Raw genomic sequence first — 16,518 nt, 5'->3', positions numbered from 1 at the left:
GTGAATTGTACTAAGAATTTAACGTCTGTTCTGCTTATAAATGATTTGGGGTTGTCCAGTAGAGCAACCCACAGGCAGATACTAAAAACTGGGACTGGGAAGAAATATTCAATTTACCAATTTTTGATCATTTATATACACCTTTTTAATACATTGTTTCCTGCCACTGGTGGATACAGAACCTGCTGAACTCAGGCCCTTGACCAACTGGGACCTTTAAAACAAAGGAGAACTTGAGAGCGCACCAGTTGGGGCTAGGTCAGTAACATGAAGTCGGTTCAGTTACCACTACGCCACACCATAACAATTTTGGTACTCACAGTTCTACCCTGGGACTGTCCCCTCAGAGCACAACAATAATACTGCCCTTTGTCGTGTGCCCAAATAAAGCATGACTGAGTACCTAATTCTGATTACTTCAGGGAACTTGCTGCAGAGCTACATTAGCTGTGTTGCCAACAACTTTATCTCTGATCTTGCACATTTAGTATATTAAGACAAAGCTTTGTGATTCAACTGATTGTTTTTCAAATGGGATGTTTTGATCTTACGGTTGAAAATTAAAAGTCAATTGAAAGTAAATTGAGGAAAGTCAATTGAAGGGTCATCGAGCATATGTAGTGTCTTGGATATAGTGGTCTGGCTTGTAATTTTTGAAAGTGTTTTGGGCTATCGGCACTTATACTGTAGACCAGAGAACAAATAACTAAGCCTTCAAGGTAATATGATTTGAAGACAAGATTTTTGCAAACTTGCTTGGTATTCATTTTTATCAAAACTGTTTATGCACCCTGGTGCTGCAATAAGAATGAATTTCTATGTGAAGATCTAGTGAAATGGATCTCAGCAAGTGTCCCAAACAGGTTTTTGCAGTCGTTCAGATGTTCCACATATTGCAGAACACCAAAGAGTACTTTTTGTCAGAAAACAAAATAAATTGGAGGACTTACCATTTGGAAGCCTACATACAGCTGATCATACAGAGCTGTCTTTGCAGACTTAATGTCTAAAGTTTGACTTTAGGGACTCTACAGAATTTTAATGAAGTTACTTCTGTAATAAATATTCCATACTGCTTCTTGGGATATGTAGAGTCAGTGCGAAATTTCAGTGTTTTATTACTGTGTAAATAGGGTACAGTGGCATAAAGAGTAGGTTGCTTTCATCAGCTCATTTTACATTGAAATTGCATTTGAATTGGTTTCTATTCTTTGTTTGCCACCTGTGGAAGTTTATTGAGTCTGGATCTTTTGTAATTCTGTTGTGGCCAAAGGATTGCAAGGGATCCAGCTGATCTGCTTTTCCCCGAAGTAGCACCCACTAGTTGAGCCACAATGCCTGCTAGTGCTGGTGTTCCTAAGTGGTTACAAATGTAAGGTAAAATGTGCTCATTTAAACAATGTAATCAGTGCTTAAAGTAGTTTAAGCTAGTGGCTTCTTCTAATTTTAAGAGACTACAAGCAATTACCCCAGCCCAGCTGATAAGTGGTGGCTTCCTCGAGCACAGTGCTACACCAAAGCAATAATGTTGATCATCTGTTTGTTCTCTGTAGTATGAATCAAAACTGTTTGTATCAGTGGTAACCTAATTTGTGTAAAACACATTTATTTTAGCCAGATGTGCATCAGCAGTCTCCATATTAATATATATGAACAAATGCTCTGCACTTGGGATTATATGCTGTCTTTATTAATTTATATAAAGACTGCAAACTCCTTAGGCAGGATTGGTCTGCATTAATGTCCAGTAGTGATGCACTGTGCATTTTATCAGCATTTTTGCCATGAATTAAAGAAAGAACAGCTCAAATGCACTTTCTTATTTTATTTCCTTTGTTCTTCTTTTTCTGCCACATTTTTTACATCTGCTTCTCTTTGTGAAAATCCAAATTCATCAGGAATGAAAGTTAAATTGAGTTTTCACCTGCAGGGTATGTGATGGGACATACAGTTGGGCAGGTACATATCTGTCTGCCTGTGCTCCTCTCCCAGTTCACAGCTAAAGTGTAATCCTGCTAAATTCAAGTGCTGCAGTGCCACTTGGATATACCCCTGCATGTGGCTCTTTCGGGGTGGTTTTTGAGACACTTGCAGGGAAATCAGTCTGTACAGTATTGTCTGTGACAGGCTGCAAAGTGCAAGTTATTCCACGTCTGGGGTAAAGAGGAGAACTGAGGGTGTGCTTACCCCTGCCAGTACTTCTGCCCTGTGTTAGGAGCATTCTCAGCAGCTGCTCTCAGGTAGTTTTCCTCTGCTGAGCAGGAGGACTTTCCCTATTCATACCATACTAGGAAAAGAAAAGACTGACTGCAAAATCATCCTGGCTTTTTGGTCTCCTTCTCTTGGCCATGGAGAAGGAGTCTGTAGGAGCTTACAAGGCTGGGCGAAGTCATGAGAGGGTACTGTGCAGGGGATCTAGGATGTTGGTATTTTTGTGGGAAGCTGGAAGAAGCTGGTTGTTGGGAAGGAGTGTTTGGTTGTATTTTATATACAGGTTTAATATAAGTAGTGTTATTGGGATGGATGGTGCCTTCAGAGGGACAGTTCTTGTGAGCTGTTGGGGAAGAGTGAGAGAAGGCATAATTCAGCAGCACTGGAAATGCAGGTAAATACAAGTCCCTTCGCGGATGACTAGACATGTTTCAGCTTCATCATGCCTTCCCCAAAAAATCATTCTTTAGAGAGGTGAGAAGAGAGCTGTAATCTGGCCACCATTATGCAGTTCAGTTGGGGATAACTGAGTAAAGCACTGTCTTTCCATTGGAAAGGACTGACTCTTTTAGAAAGTATTTTAATTCTGTAGTTCTCTTTTTGTGTCGCAGTTTCCTCACGTCCTCTTTCCTCTTCCTTACCCCTGTAATGAGGAAGCATGCTCTTTGTTAAAAGCGAGGATGTTGTTTTTACCCAGCTTCCAGATCATTATTAAGAGAGAGAGGGAGAGAGATTTGGCGGCGTATTGGTGGGGACGGGAACTGTGCCTGCTATATTTCACTGGGACTGGCGCGTGGAATAGAAAAGCAGATGTGTGTGGACTGCCAGAGAAATCGCTGACTGATCCTTGCGCAGTCTGGGTTCGAGGAGCTGAGACAAGACGAGGCAAAGCAGGTATGACTGATACCCGTGCCAAAGCCTGAGCACCTGCCGTGCCCATTGCAGGCAGCGGGAGCTCCGCATCCGCCAGGATTGATGCACCGAGCATTCCCCGGGGTCTGTGTACTCCGTTTGATTTCTTCCCTTTCACGCCGAACACGGGGAACAAGCAGAAGTTAACTGCTTGGGAGGAAGCTGGCTATGCCTTTTTCTGTGCTGCGTTTCACCTCTTTTGTTTTTCGGTTGGCTTCAAAACCTGAAGCCAAAAGATGATTGAAACGCCTCTCCGCGGGGAGGGGGGAGCCGAGCGCACCGCACCCCATCTAGCGGCTTAGCCTCACACTGCCGGCGGCAAGGAAATGCGGCAGCAGCAGCAGCAGGAGGAGGAGGAGGAGGAGGAGGAGGGCTCCTGCAACTCCGGCCATGGGCTTCGGAGACTTCGGACTCCGCGGCACCTCCGTGGGTGATTCAGAGATGCTGAAGCAGCAGGAAGGTGTTAGCTGTCTGTCAGACCTGGGGTGGATCACACACGAGGAACTCGCACCCAGCTTGGAAAGAGTGTTAAGACGCACGGCAGTACTAAGCCCTCTGGAGTTAAGAAATGTGAGAATTAAGCTGCCTCTGCAACCTTAATTCGGCCTCTGTTTGCATAAGCACTAAGATAAAATCTCCAGTGATATCACACACTATTCTTTGTCACACGTCAGTGCACAGAAGGGACTGCGCTGAATTTCTGCTCACAGCATTGAGAAATGCTCTGTTGTTCAGCAGGTATATCCTGTCTGTCACATGCTTCTGAAATCTTCAGAAGACAGTTTTTTCACAAGGTTTTCTTCACAGACTTCACAACAACAGAGGCTAACTGCTTCATGGGCATTCATTATGGTATTTTTGTACCATCCTCTTTGTGAGGAGCACGGTCTATCATTGTTCCCATTTTGCAGATGAGGAACAGAGGTGCAATGTGGTTAAAGTCAAAGGTAACCTTTATTTTGGGGTGCCTATTTCAAGACCCCTCAGACCATGCTTTCCAGATGGCCTCTCCCACCTGCTTCTGTTATAGAAGTGAGCCCAGAGCACTCCTGCATATCAGGCACAGGGATCAAATCAGGCTCTGAAAATCAAGCACAGGTAAATTAATGTTCTCAGAACAGGAGAAATGGGTAGCTGTAGAAAAAAAAACAGCTTAAACCAAAATGAAAATATACTTTCTTCTTTTCAGGATCATTTTTCTGCCAGATTCTTGCTTTAAAAAGACTCACTGGGGGGTTCCGAGGAGAGACTGTGCTAGCATGAGGATTGGCCTGGATTCCCTGGGCTGTAAGAGGAGCAGGGCCACAGCAACCCTGGGTTAAACCCATTTTAATGGCTTGGTATTATGTGCTGAGGTTGAAGTTTCACAACCATTACAAGCTGATCCAAACTGGTGCTGCTGCTAATACATCAGTCCTTCCCTTCTTCTCATGGCCTTGCACTCCTGCTCACTCCAATTCGTGAGGCCAGGCAGGGAAGCCTAGTGGGGAACAGATCAGGCTTAAATTCAATGCACCTTAAAAAAATAATGTGGTTTCTTGATTGTTTATTTCTTGGTTTCCTGTGTGCATCGGCCATCACAAAGAATGATGGATCCTGAGACAAGAAGGGGCTGAAGTGCTTTTTGCAGTGACGGTTTCCGCAGACCTCTGGTGTGCATGGGACTGGACCTTCAGCAAAAAGGTTCTCCTGGGAACCAGGAGGTGTTCACATGACTGGGTTCCACCCAGATGTGCTGACAGCAGAGGAATGTGAAGACTGCAAGTCTTAGAGTTCTGGATCAGTATGTGCTGCTGTGTTTGCAGATTTTGCTGTCTCTTCCTCCAGTTCCAGTGCTTTTGCCAGGTCCCCTCTGACCTGTCCTGATCCATCCCTGCCATTTTCAGTTTCATTCCGTTATTCAATTCAGTCTCCACCACAACCTGGTCCAAGCCATGTTTACTAGCACAGTGAGTCCCAGTTTCGTTCATGCAGACTCTGTGTCTCAATCCTTGCTTTCCTTCCCCTAAGTGAAAATTATACTTCCCTGAACAATACTCTTTGCAAAATAAATGTCTTCAACAAAAGATGCAAGCCAGTTAAAGATACTTTGTTATGTATATTTTAAGTATTTGGGATTGACCACAACAGCTTTACTTTAGTCTACTTTCTATGTTGAATCCTGCAGTGCCAGCATGGCCAGTGATTTGAATTAATATGACCTTTCATCCTGTTTGTCAGCAGTCCATGACCATGCACTAGTGTGTGATTTGTGAATTATTTGTGATTCCATGTGAATGTGGTTCAGCCCATGAATTTTGACACCTCTTGATTTAAATAGCAGCTACTTGTGCTGTGATACTTAGCTTGGTATTCAGTTTTGAGAAACGTGGTTTTCCGTCTGTTTCCTGACTGCTTTCTAAATCCACAAAAGGTTTTTGAGAACACAGGACAAAATTTTTGGTATGAGTACTCCTATGGAGTGAATTTTTTGGATTGTTATGAGTAGGCATCACAACACATTTTTCACAGCTGCGTTTTATGAAAATATTAAACGGTACTGTTTTTATACAAAGCAGAAGAAAATTAGCATAAATTTAGTCCACATCTATTAATGGATTTTTTTTCAGCTATACATTCTCATTTTGTCTTCTATGTATAGATTTACAAAGTAAGTAATCTGTGCCAATTTTACTTAAGTATGTGGTTTTGCTGCGCCAGTCAAATTTCCTACCCTGAATTTGAAAATTGTCCATGGGTCTGCCATTCCCCTTCCTTAGGAGCTCATCTGTGGGGAGAGGTCTAGGAGAGAAACATTTCTGCCTGGTTTTTGTTGGAGAAACCAGTCTTTGGTGTTACCTAATTTATGTGGATCGATTCCTGTGCTTCCTTCTGTATTTATATTTGTCTAGCTCCTACGTGGACATTTCTGCTTCTGCATGCTGTGATTGGGCATGCTGGAAGTTAAACATGTTGGAGTTCCAGGCTTTTCTTCAGATACCCATATGAGGTATATATCTTGTGGGAAAGGAAGATTTTTTTCCAGGTAGTAGGCATTGGACAGATCCTTCCATCATCTTCTGCTTTAGTTCTTTAGGTATGGGCTGGACTTTCTTGTAAACAAGATCTTTCATTTGCAAATACTGAAGTATTTAAAAGGAAAACTTGAAAAATCCGTAGCAGTTAATTTTAGCAGTGAATTCAGTTTATCTACTATGAATGAACTTAGGTGTATTGAAACTGCCTTTTTAATTCGGTGAAATATGGGTAAACCCCTCCTCTATGTAGAGTTTTCCAAATGGAAAATCACATTTTCTTCTTCTGGAATCATTTCCAGACTTAGTGGGAAAGAAAACAAAACCTTTTGGTAACTCTAAAATAGTATGTTAGGCAGGAGTTGAGAGCAGAGTAGGAAGTAGTGAGACTGAGAGAGAAGATTGTGAAAGATTTGGGTTTTGGGGCAGTAGGGGCCAAGTAAGATATTGCTGCATGTGATTAATGCCTTTAAAGATATGGGTCCCCGAGGAGCATCAACAGGATCCAGCCAGGGAAACATAAGGAGGGGCTGTGATTGTCCTGAGCTTGGAAGGTTGCCTTCAGAGGAGACCAGGAGAATGTGTGCATCTCAAGGTCAGGTAGAAATTGAGCCGTAAATGAATACAACTGGTCACAAGCAGTTGGGCATTAACACACCATTCCTGGTTATGGTTTTTTGCCCCGTGGCACTGTTGGAAAAGGGAATGCATGTCCTTGAGCTGACATCTTGGAGAATCTGAAAGCCCCCTGTGGGACAAAACAATATTTCTTTCCAGAGCTCTCTAGCAACTCTGCAGTGGTTTTCTCCCATCAGGGACTACTCATCATTTCGTCTATGAGAAGCTTTTGTTGTGCAAAATGTCACATCATGAGACTGTTATGATGTGACGAGATGTCATTTCCCAGGAATACATGTTGGGCTCTACTTCAGTGATTGTAAACCCAGGCCTGAGTAGGTACGCAAGATATTCTACTGGGGAGCAACCATCACTGAGGTAACATTGCATAACTCATGGTGGTGGACAAGTGTCTCTTGATAAATGGTCTGTGGAAATCCCTGGGGCATCTGGATGGTGAGGGGCAACCTTTAGCAGGTAGGTGGGTAAGCAGGGAGTAACAAAACAAGAAAAATTGACACTTTGAGTCTTTCTACAGGACCATGCATTACATCCTCTGCTCCAAGTCGTGCCAAGATGTTAGGTGTGTTCACTTTCATGAACTTCTCAAAGCTGCATCAGCAGCTCAGCTGCACGGAGTCATTCCCATGGGGAAGGCAGCAGGGGAGCACAGCAGAGTGTGTATGGGTTTTCTATGCACTTCCTGGGGAAGATTGTGTCAGGGTTTTGGTACAGGAACATCAGTTTTTGAGGTGTGAGTGCAGTATTTTTCTTCCTTATTTAAACATTGTTGATCCAAGTAGGCATCTTTATTACTCAAATGAAATCCAAATGGGTGCTTGTGGCTTTGAAAGTGTATGGATAAAAATTGATCATGCAAACAGCCAAATGTATATGTTGCTGTAAACTCAATAGAATGTTCTGCCATTGGGCGAATTTCGCCCATGGAAACAGACAGGTCTGTACTCAGAACTTGCATCCAAGTAACTTTAAAGCAATTTATCTCAGGAGGGAGCTGAGCATGCTAGCTATTCCTGATGTTATGTTTGCCTGGTTGGTGTCTCAGCATGAATTGAAGTGTCCTATTTTAGATGCTCACATATGAAAATTTTAGCCCACTGAAACAACTAAACCAAGAAACCCCCTGACCTCTGGAAAAACCTGGCTGGTGTTACTCCAGAGAATGTATAAAAGAATAACTCTTGACATTTGAATGAAAAGATTTTTTTTTTTCATTATTAAGAAACATCTTCGCAGTGAGAAATACCCTAATTAGTACAAAATATCATTCACTGTGTTGTGAATGGACTTTTGATCTGCTCAGATAACTCTTTCTTGGTGCTCATGTTATCCTGTAGCCTCAGCTGAAGTATGAACAGTGTCCTAGATGAGCTCAGCAACTCTGTGCCCATCCTACTTGTGATGGCTTGAATGAAGTTGCCACAAAACTGGCATGGGAAGGAAGAGGTGGTGAAGTTTCCAGCTGAGCTCAGTGGTGCAGCTCCTCAAAGGTGACTTTGAGGTACAGTGCTTCATCATAAGACTTTCTGCTTGTGGTAACTGCTGTTGGATTGTCCCAGGCATCCCCTAATGAATTGAGCTCAGACTCAAGGCTGGCACTGCTATGCTACTAGAAAAAACATTTCACATGTATTTGCTTGAATTTGAGGTGACAGAATGTAGTTTGGCCAGGAATGTTAGCGGGTATTTGCCATCTATGTTGATTGTTCTCTTCTTTTAACTTTATTTTATTATCTTTGAGTATAAAATACCAGTGGTTGAATATGTGATGCCTTTAAAGCCAGTGCAGAACTACCACCACATTCACTGAGGCTAGAATTTCATACTTGTCGTGGTCAGTCTTTCCCCACAGTTACTAAATAACAAACAACTGAACAGAACAATTCACAGAGGAATCCCAGTATTAATTTATATAACCTCCTTGGTCAGAAATAGCAAGTAGCATTCTGTAATAAATGCATAGTCTTTCTGCAAATGATGTATGAAACACAGAAAGGTGAACAGTATCTGATACTTTGTTCTCAGGAAGTAGTTGGACCAGCTGTGGTCTGCCCAGCATTTTGCCGATAGGGTTGGGAATTAAGTGAATATTGTGTCTCTGCATGAATATTGCGTCTGCCACGACCAAATCACAGTCTCCTTAAGTGAGTCCGTAGGTGCCTTCTGTACTGGAAGGAGACATCTCTCATTGCTCTGCCCTCTTCAGAGCTGCAGAAATAACCAGTTTTCAAGAAGCAGTATTTGAATATTATGTAGTCAATAGGATAGACTGTTAATATTGTGGAAGGTCATAATTGACTCCATATGTCCTCTGATAATGACATCCTTGTTCTGGAAACACACTCTTGCGTCATCTGCCCAGGTCATTAGAGATGCTGAGCATGACTTCTTGGTGTGTACTGAGTCTTGAAGGGGCCATGCTCAAGATGTGCAGTAGTTGAGGAGGAGATTTCTTGGCTTTCCTTATAGTACCTCCTGTATCTCAAGCAGCTGAATGCTTCAGGGAAGTAAAAAATTTATGGGGTTGCGTTTTTTGTTGTTGTTGGGGTTTAGTTTTGGAGTTTTCTGGTTGGTTTGAGGGGTTTTTTTGAGTAGAGGAATCAAGTACAATTTCTGAAAGGAGTTTTTAGCAGAGCAGGGGAATGGCTATAGGCTGTATCACAGATTTCAGATCTCCTGGGACCAGAGCTCATTCTCCTCCTGTCTTGAGAAGTGCTATTCCAGTTCTCCCTTCTTCCCTGGTAGTTAGTGTTGAAGGGACGATAGACGGGAAGGTGTAAGGAGGAGGAGGAGGAGCCGATGACCCTTTGATTAATGTATGGAGCACAACCAGATGCTGTTTCCTAAACGTGCAGTTATTGGCAGAAACTAAGCAAAACTGGGTAAGACAAAGAGCACACATTGTTGCTTGTTAGGTGTGTGAGGTGTATGATGGAGGTGCCTTTGAAGCATCATTGCATCTGGTTGACCTCACAGGCTTCATAGTTGAGAGTGTTTGATTTCCTGAGCATTTGGCTATAACCTGTAGTCTCTGATTTTGAAAGTAGGTCCCAGAACATTGTCTGGTACTTTTTATTAGCTGAGCTTCGGTATATGTGAGGAATTTCTTCTTGGGATATCTATCCTGATATGCAGTGCTGCTGTGTCTTCCACCTGCATCTGTATCTGAAGAACAGCTGAGTGTCACCTCCTGCACAATGTCACTGATCTTTGTGTAGTGAAGTGTTTCTTAGCAAACACCACTGCAGTCTTGGTGTCCACTGCCTTCCAGATCATTCTCAAGTATAAATCTTCCATTTGGTTTTCACCTAGAATGCTTTGCATGTTACATATCTGTCCCTGAGAAATTGCCTTCCACTTTACCAAGGGTGTCCTACCAATCACACATCAAATGCATGGGAAGGGGGCTGGTGGGAGTGCTGTCTTCAGCAGGGGTGTTTGGACCTGTTTGTGCTCTTGGTCCAGGCGGGCATGGGCGTCCTGAGGTTTTGGAAATGTGTGTGAGGGGCAGGGACTTAGAAGAGGTGGTTTTTCAACTACTCTATTTATAATCTGTCTATCTCACATATTTCCCTGGCACCTATCACCTTGGTATCTAAACATGCTTCTCAGATGACCATGGCTTTTATCTTCACCTCTGTTTAATAGTGTTTTCACCTTCTTTTTAAATCAGTCTTTAATAAAGTTAAGAATTCTTGCACAGGGTTTTATAAACATGTGTTATTAAATTTTAAATCTGTTTTGAAAGTGCCTCTATCCTACTCCCTCCTAGTAAAGTGACCTTTTTAAATGGAGGGAAGTGGGTTTAGATGACAGTCATGATAAATGCGGTCATGTTCACTCAATAAAATAAGGCCCAGTGCATTTGAGGATAAATCAGTGAAATGTACAGCCCCACCTGTCTGTCTCCATCATTCATTTCCACTGTCACTTTCACAGTGGCTGATGGATCACAGTTGCTGTAAAATTAGACAGCCTTTAATCTCATTTCATCCTGATTAGCTTCTCCTTACCCTTTCCCTCTAACTCACTGACTGACACGCTAAAAACTCACACCGGGCTGTGTTTGAGCGTGGCGTACAAACTTCTCTTCAAATACCCTTTTCATGGGGCAGGCAGGTGTTCCAATGAGTTGAAACTGAAAAATGAGAAGATGGGATTTTCACACTATTAAAGCAAAACAGCAGACAAAGACTCGTGTAAAACTAATGAAAGCGGCAGCCTGGCCAGACCATGTGGTGGGGCAAATTCTTCCTGTTACACCCTGGCAAGCCCAGTGAGTTTGACAAGATTGCTTCTACTAGAATTTAGCATGCTCATTGCCATGTAATTTTGACTGTTGTCTATGAAAAGTTAGGTCCTATCTGGGTGTATGCTCACAAGAATCACAGTTTACAGTGCAAGTCTTCTGTGCTCTCAAGTGACATTTTATAGTGGAAAAATTCACTCACATAGTTTTGATTTCTGTGTGTAACCAACCCATGATTCTGAGGGGTCAAGGAGAAAGACTGTGAGGTGGTTGATTTCTCAGTTAAGAATCCCTTCCCTCTTAGATGTCCACAGTGTTGCTTCCTGTTATCATCCTCCCTGTTTTGTCCAGCTCCCTTCAGCCCCATGGGCAGATTCATGAGACTAAGAACAGAGTTTTCCCCAAAGCTCTGAGAGAAACAAAGGTCACAGTAAAGGTCTGCAGTGTTTTATTGCAGTCACCTTTCTTTCTGAAGGCCAAATACCACCCTCCTTTCTAAGGCAAGCTTCCTTTTAGCTTTCCCGTGAGTTATGGATGGTAGTTTGGGTCATTTGGGCCCAATCCTGTATCAGTAGGAATGTTGCCATCAATTTCAGTAGGAGCCAGGATTAAGCCATTAGTTTTCAAGGTTTAATTATCATAATAATTATGGGAGTCCTACTGCATACCTTATATGCATGGGAACAGCAGAAAAGCTTAAAGCAGAATTTCTTCCTCTACTGACCCTGTTTGTGTCAATGTGGTGGATAAATAGACACAAATGTTTGCAAAAGTGAAAACACAATGTGAAAAATATGCATGTGTGCTGCCTGCAGACAGTTTTTTCTGTAAATGCTGGAGCTCTCCAGACTGACCAGCAGAAGAGGCTGAGGGTGCAACCACCAGCTTGGACTTAATTGGAAACCATAATATAGCATTCTATTAGTTAAAAATTGAAGCCCTTGCAGACTGATCCTGGGGAGTCTTGTCTTAAGAGGAAGGGTCCCAAAAAGCATCTAAGGAAGGCAGCAAATTTCTCATGGGAGACCAAATTCCTTATTTACTACAAGAATCCACAAAATCAAGAAAAGTTCTGTAGTTTTGAGAGAGATGATTTTAAAATAGGGAAGTGTCTAAGACTAAAAAGTGAGATAATGATGATATGGTGTCTCAAAAGATAGCAAAAACCAACTTCATTCTTTCGTCCTACTGTAGGAATCTCTAGGTAATATCTTTTGCAATGTCTAGTATAGGATTAGTTCCCAGTCAATATAAAGTGAACCAGTAACAAATAACTTTAATTAATGAACTTTCACTGTACCTGGCTGCCTAATTTAAGAACTGCTTCACTTATGTGACTTGTAAGAGCACAGACTATGAAAAAGATATTCGACCTTTACTAGAAACTAAAAACATGCCTTATTTATTCATCATTGCCTGGGCAAAAACTTCAGTAAGAGGCTTAAATGAGCCCACTTGATCTTTAAGAAAATATGTCCTAAATAGCAAAGCTGTGCGTATTTCTTCTTATTATTATTTGCATATGCTATACTGCACAACTGCATTCCGAGAAAAATAAAAGATAATAAAACAAATGAAATGAGAGATATATCACCCAAAATAATCCAAGTGTGAGATAGGCTGCCTCTTTTTTTTTTTTTTTTTTTGGCATTGGCAAAAGAGCACAAAGTAAGAGCTGGCCCTGAGTCATATTGATTTCCCACTGCACTGGTTTCCTAAGTGCTCTGTTGATCCGTGTCAAGCAATAAGTTCCCTGCCTGTACATGCACATCACCTCCCCATTTGTCCTCACCTAGATTTAAGGTGCCCATATGATGAGCTGAACAAGGACATAATTTTTCCTACTGGTGTCACTGGGCCAAAACTACTCTATGTGGTATGGTAACCAATGCTGTGTAAGTTTACATTTTCCATATAATATCATTACAGTGGGTATGGCACAGTGCAATAATATGTATGTGTTATGTACATGTAATCCTTATTTTTGCATTTTAGCATTTGCAGTGGAAAACGTAAATTTTTAGAAATAGATGTTTGCATCTGTAGCTGGTCCGTAGTAATCACAATACCTCCCCCCCCAAAAAAGGGATACTGCAAACCTAATGCCACAGTTTTGATCTTTGTTAACAAAGGGCTTCCTGATTAGATGAATAGAAGATGTGTGATTGTGCTGCTAATGACATTGTACAGGAAATTAAGCGTATACATTTGGAAAAGGCATTAAATCAGCAGGACCTTAATTTAAAAACTTAAAACTGTATGGAAATGCAGCTTGTTCATTGCTGTGTAATAGAAAGCTACTGAACATACTGACTCTTCTTGTGGAAACATTACCAGCAGAACAAAGCTGGGCTGAGGTTTTTTTAATGTTTCCTAGCATACTAGGATTCCTAGCATCTGCTTATTTTCAGGGAAATATCATGCAACTTCACCCCTTTTTACAAGTTCTTTTTAGAGTGGCCTGTATGGCACTTGGGCAGGTGAGGGGGCACTGAGGGACCAGAATTCCTGATTTTTTCCTTTATTATTTTCAAAACTGAATTGCGTAAGTTTACTAAAAAGTGGCTTTGTTTGCTGCTAAGTCAGTGGATGTACCTGCTTGGGGTGACTCATTCTCATGGTAAAGAGGAAGTATTTGATAAAATCAGGATCCTGAGCTGACAAAGAATTCTTGCTTTGCTTGCAGTTATGCCATACAACAGTGCCCATCACTGTGTTGTGGAAGTGGAAAACTTCTTGTTCGTGCTGGGAGGAGAAGACCAGTGGAACCCTAATGGTATGTACAGAATACTCAAAGGCAGAGGGAGCATCTGCCTTCCTGTGCCTTCCTGTCTGTCAGGTCAGCTGATGTAGTGATTAGCAAGGGATTTTGAGGACCCTCAGCCTAATTGTTGAACCTGAGTAAAGGCTACTCTTCAGTGTTGATATAATAAATATCTGGTACTTGAGCATTAGCATCTCTGTCATTCATCAGCTCCCACATCCCTTGAGAAATGCCACAGGCAGCAGAACAGACTCTTTCAAGTGCATGCACCAGGCAGCAGCTGTTAAGAATTTTAACCTTCATTTCCAGTCTCCTTCCAGTCATAATGTAATAATGCAATTGCAGTAGATGAATGCTTCTTTTCTATTGTCAAACAAGATACTCGCAGCTCAAGTTGTTAATGTGTTAATTATCTAGACTTTGAGATTCTTAAACTGATCCTTTTTTCAGTCTTGTGCAAGAGCTTCTCATATAGATTATCTGCTGCTACCTTCTTTGATTTGATTACTTCATAAATTTACCGAAAAGAGAAATTAAACAATTTAACAGGCTTCTGAGCAAAGCAAAAGGAGAATACCATGCCTTGCAAAATTCACAGAATTGTCAAGACATTGTTAAAAAGCTTGCACATGAAGAAAGAGTTGTAGTTGTAGCAGTCTGTGTAACAGAGATAATTATGACTGAGAAACCATAAAACAGCTTGCAGGTACACATTTTTACTTTAAAACACCAGAGGATCCAGCTGAAATTACGTATACTGCATATATTTTATTGTGAATGCCCCATTTCAGCATCTGCACTAAACCAAATTATAGAAAATTGTTACATCTGTTCACTCCCTAAAAACTGAGACAAACAATCCAGGCCACCCTATAAGCATGTTTCTGGTGTAGTTAAGAATATCACTATATGTCTTAGGAGAAGGGCCCTTTAGTTCTATTGTTGAATGCCCTTTATTTGAAACAGGAGACAGCGCAGTATCACTAATGACAATTTCTTTTAGGATCGTTGGCCACATCCATCCAGTGAGGGCCCCTGTTGTATTTGGTGGTAGGCATATGGATAGGCAGACCTTGTTCCAGACAGTTTATAATTAAATGGCCATGTCACACGAAGGGTAAAAGAAAAGAAGTATAATTACCCACATTTTAAAGATGTGGAAACTGACTTGGAAGGTGATGGAGAGATGGTAGAAGGGGTACATATCCTGCATTTGACACAGGAATCAAACACAATTGTTTGTGAGATGAATAGTACCTAAATTCTGAGATTGCTTAGATCTGGATCAACTCCTGAGCTGAAGATGTTGCTGAAGACATCTACCAACTTCCCTGTCCTGTGAATACCAGTGCTGGGATTTTTTCTGTAGGGAAGATAGAAATAAAAGAGATATGAGCATTGCTATACTAACCTCTTTATCAAATTGATCTTACTGAAAGTGGACCTGAAATCATAAACTATATCCTGTGCTACTGCTGGGCATATTCTTTCTTGAAACCAATTTGCTCTAAATGTGCAGCTACATGGGGGCAGTTCACACATACCCACTTGAATTTATGTTCAGGCTCTCATCTGCTATCCTCAGAGCCCAGGAGGGACTTCAGATGGACCTACCTGGAACCATTTTGCCAAGGCTTCACAAAGCTTCTACTTCAAATGAGAATTTCCAGTGTGAAGAATTATCTTGGAGATGGTGGCAATGGAAAGGCATTGCTTTAGCCATCAGACCATCTGGCTCTTGAGAAACTGCGTGGACCCTAAGGAGTGCTCATGCCTCTTTTGTGCTCTGCTGACTTCCTGACAGCCCAGAAAGTACGGGAGACATTTTTTCTCACTTTTACACATCCTCCCATGGCTATCCAGTCACAAGGGTTCTTGCATGAGTAAACACTGAGGAAAGCAGGGTGCACAACACAGGCATGGATTTAAGACCAACTTCATAACCTTCAGAGCCCAGCACCCTTTGGCATGGCTGCAGAGCAGAGAACAGCATCTGCCTCCTTTTGTCCCATCATCCTGATTTGCTAATCCTGATTTTTGTTCACTTGTCCCAGGTTCTGTATTCTGACAGGTGCATCCTAACATGTGCAATCTCCTGACAGGTGAGCGAAGGAGTAGATAAGAGTTCTCTTTCAAACTGAAGTCCAGATTTGCAGTCAAAACAGTTACACCAGGCAGATTAAGTAGGTCATCAGTTCCTTTTCCTGCAATCACAGGAATCATATAGTCCCATTTTGTAAATTTTCTAAGCTACATTTGAAAAGCAGTTGGATTTTTGGCCTCCACTACTCCTGTTAGAAAGCTATTACAGAATCCAATTGCTCTGAATAACTAGGAGCCTTATTCTGGTATCCAGTAAAATTTATTCTTTGACTGTCTAAATCACCTTGTTCTCATGCCAAGGCTGGCCTTCAGTTTAATAGTTTTTCCCCTCCTGGAGATTCGTTCCTCTGAAGTATTACAGACAGCACTCCTATCCTCTTTCAGCCTTTGTATTTCTAGGTGCAACAGGTCAAGTTCTTTGTCTCCTGCCATAAGGTAAAACTTTTTGTTCTTCCTGTTGCCATAGTAGCTCTTCTCTGTGCCTGTTCTAGTTTGATTTCATCTCCCTTCCTGTGAAGGACCCAGATTTGGATCCTTCCTGCATTCCCACTCTAGGCTTACTAAACCCTTCTTCTACCCTGCACTTTACAGTCTTCTACATACGTGGTGTTTGTAGTGAGCATGTG

General features: G+C 41.8%; 1 protein-coding gene across 1 annotated transcript in view; it reads left to right on the top strand.

Moving 5' to 3' along the window:
• KLHL14 (kelch like family member 14) overlaps positions 1 to 16,518 on the top strand; it is a 59,341-nt gene that overhangs the window by 28,380 nt on the left and 14,443 nt on the right. Inside the window, exon 3 of the mRNA XM_048287056.1 lies at positions 13,712 to 13,801. Within this exon, the coding sequence (XP_048143013.1) occupies positions 13,712 to 13,801 (90 nt within the window). The remainder of the gene's footprint in view (positions 1 to 13,711; positions 13,802 to 16,518) is intronic.

This window comes from Corvus hawaiiensis, chromosome 26, assembly GCF_020740725.1.
Source record: "Corvus hawaiiensis isolate bCorHaw1 chromosome 26, bCorHaw1.pri.cur, whole genome shotgun sequence".
Classification (NCBI taxonomy): Eukaryota; Metazoa; Chordata; class Aves; order Passeriformes; family Corvidae; genus Corvus; species Corvus hawaiiensis.
This window is presented reverse-complemented; position numbering and strand designations above follow the sequence as displayed.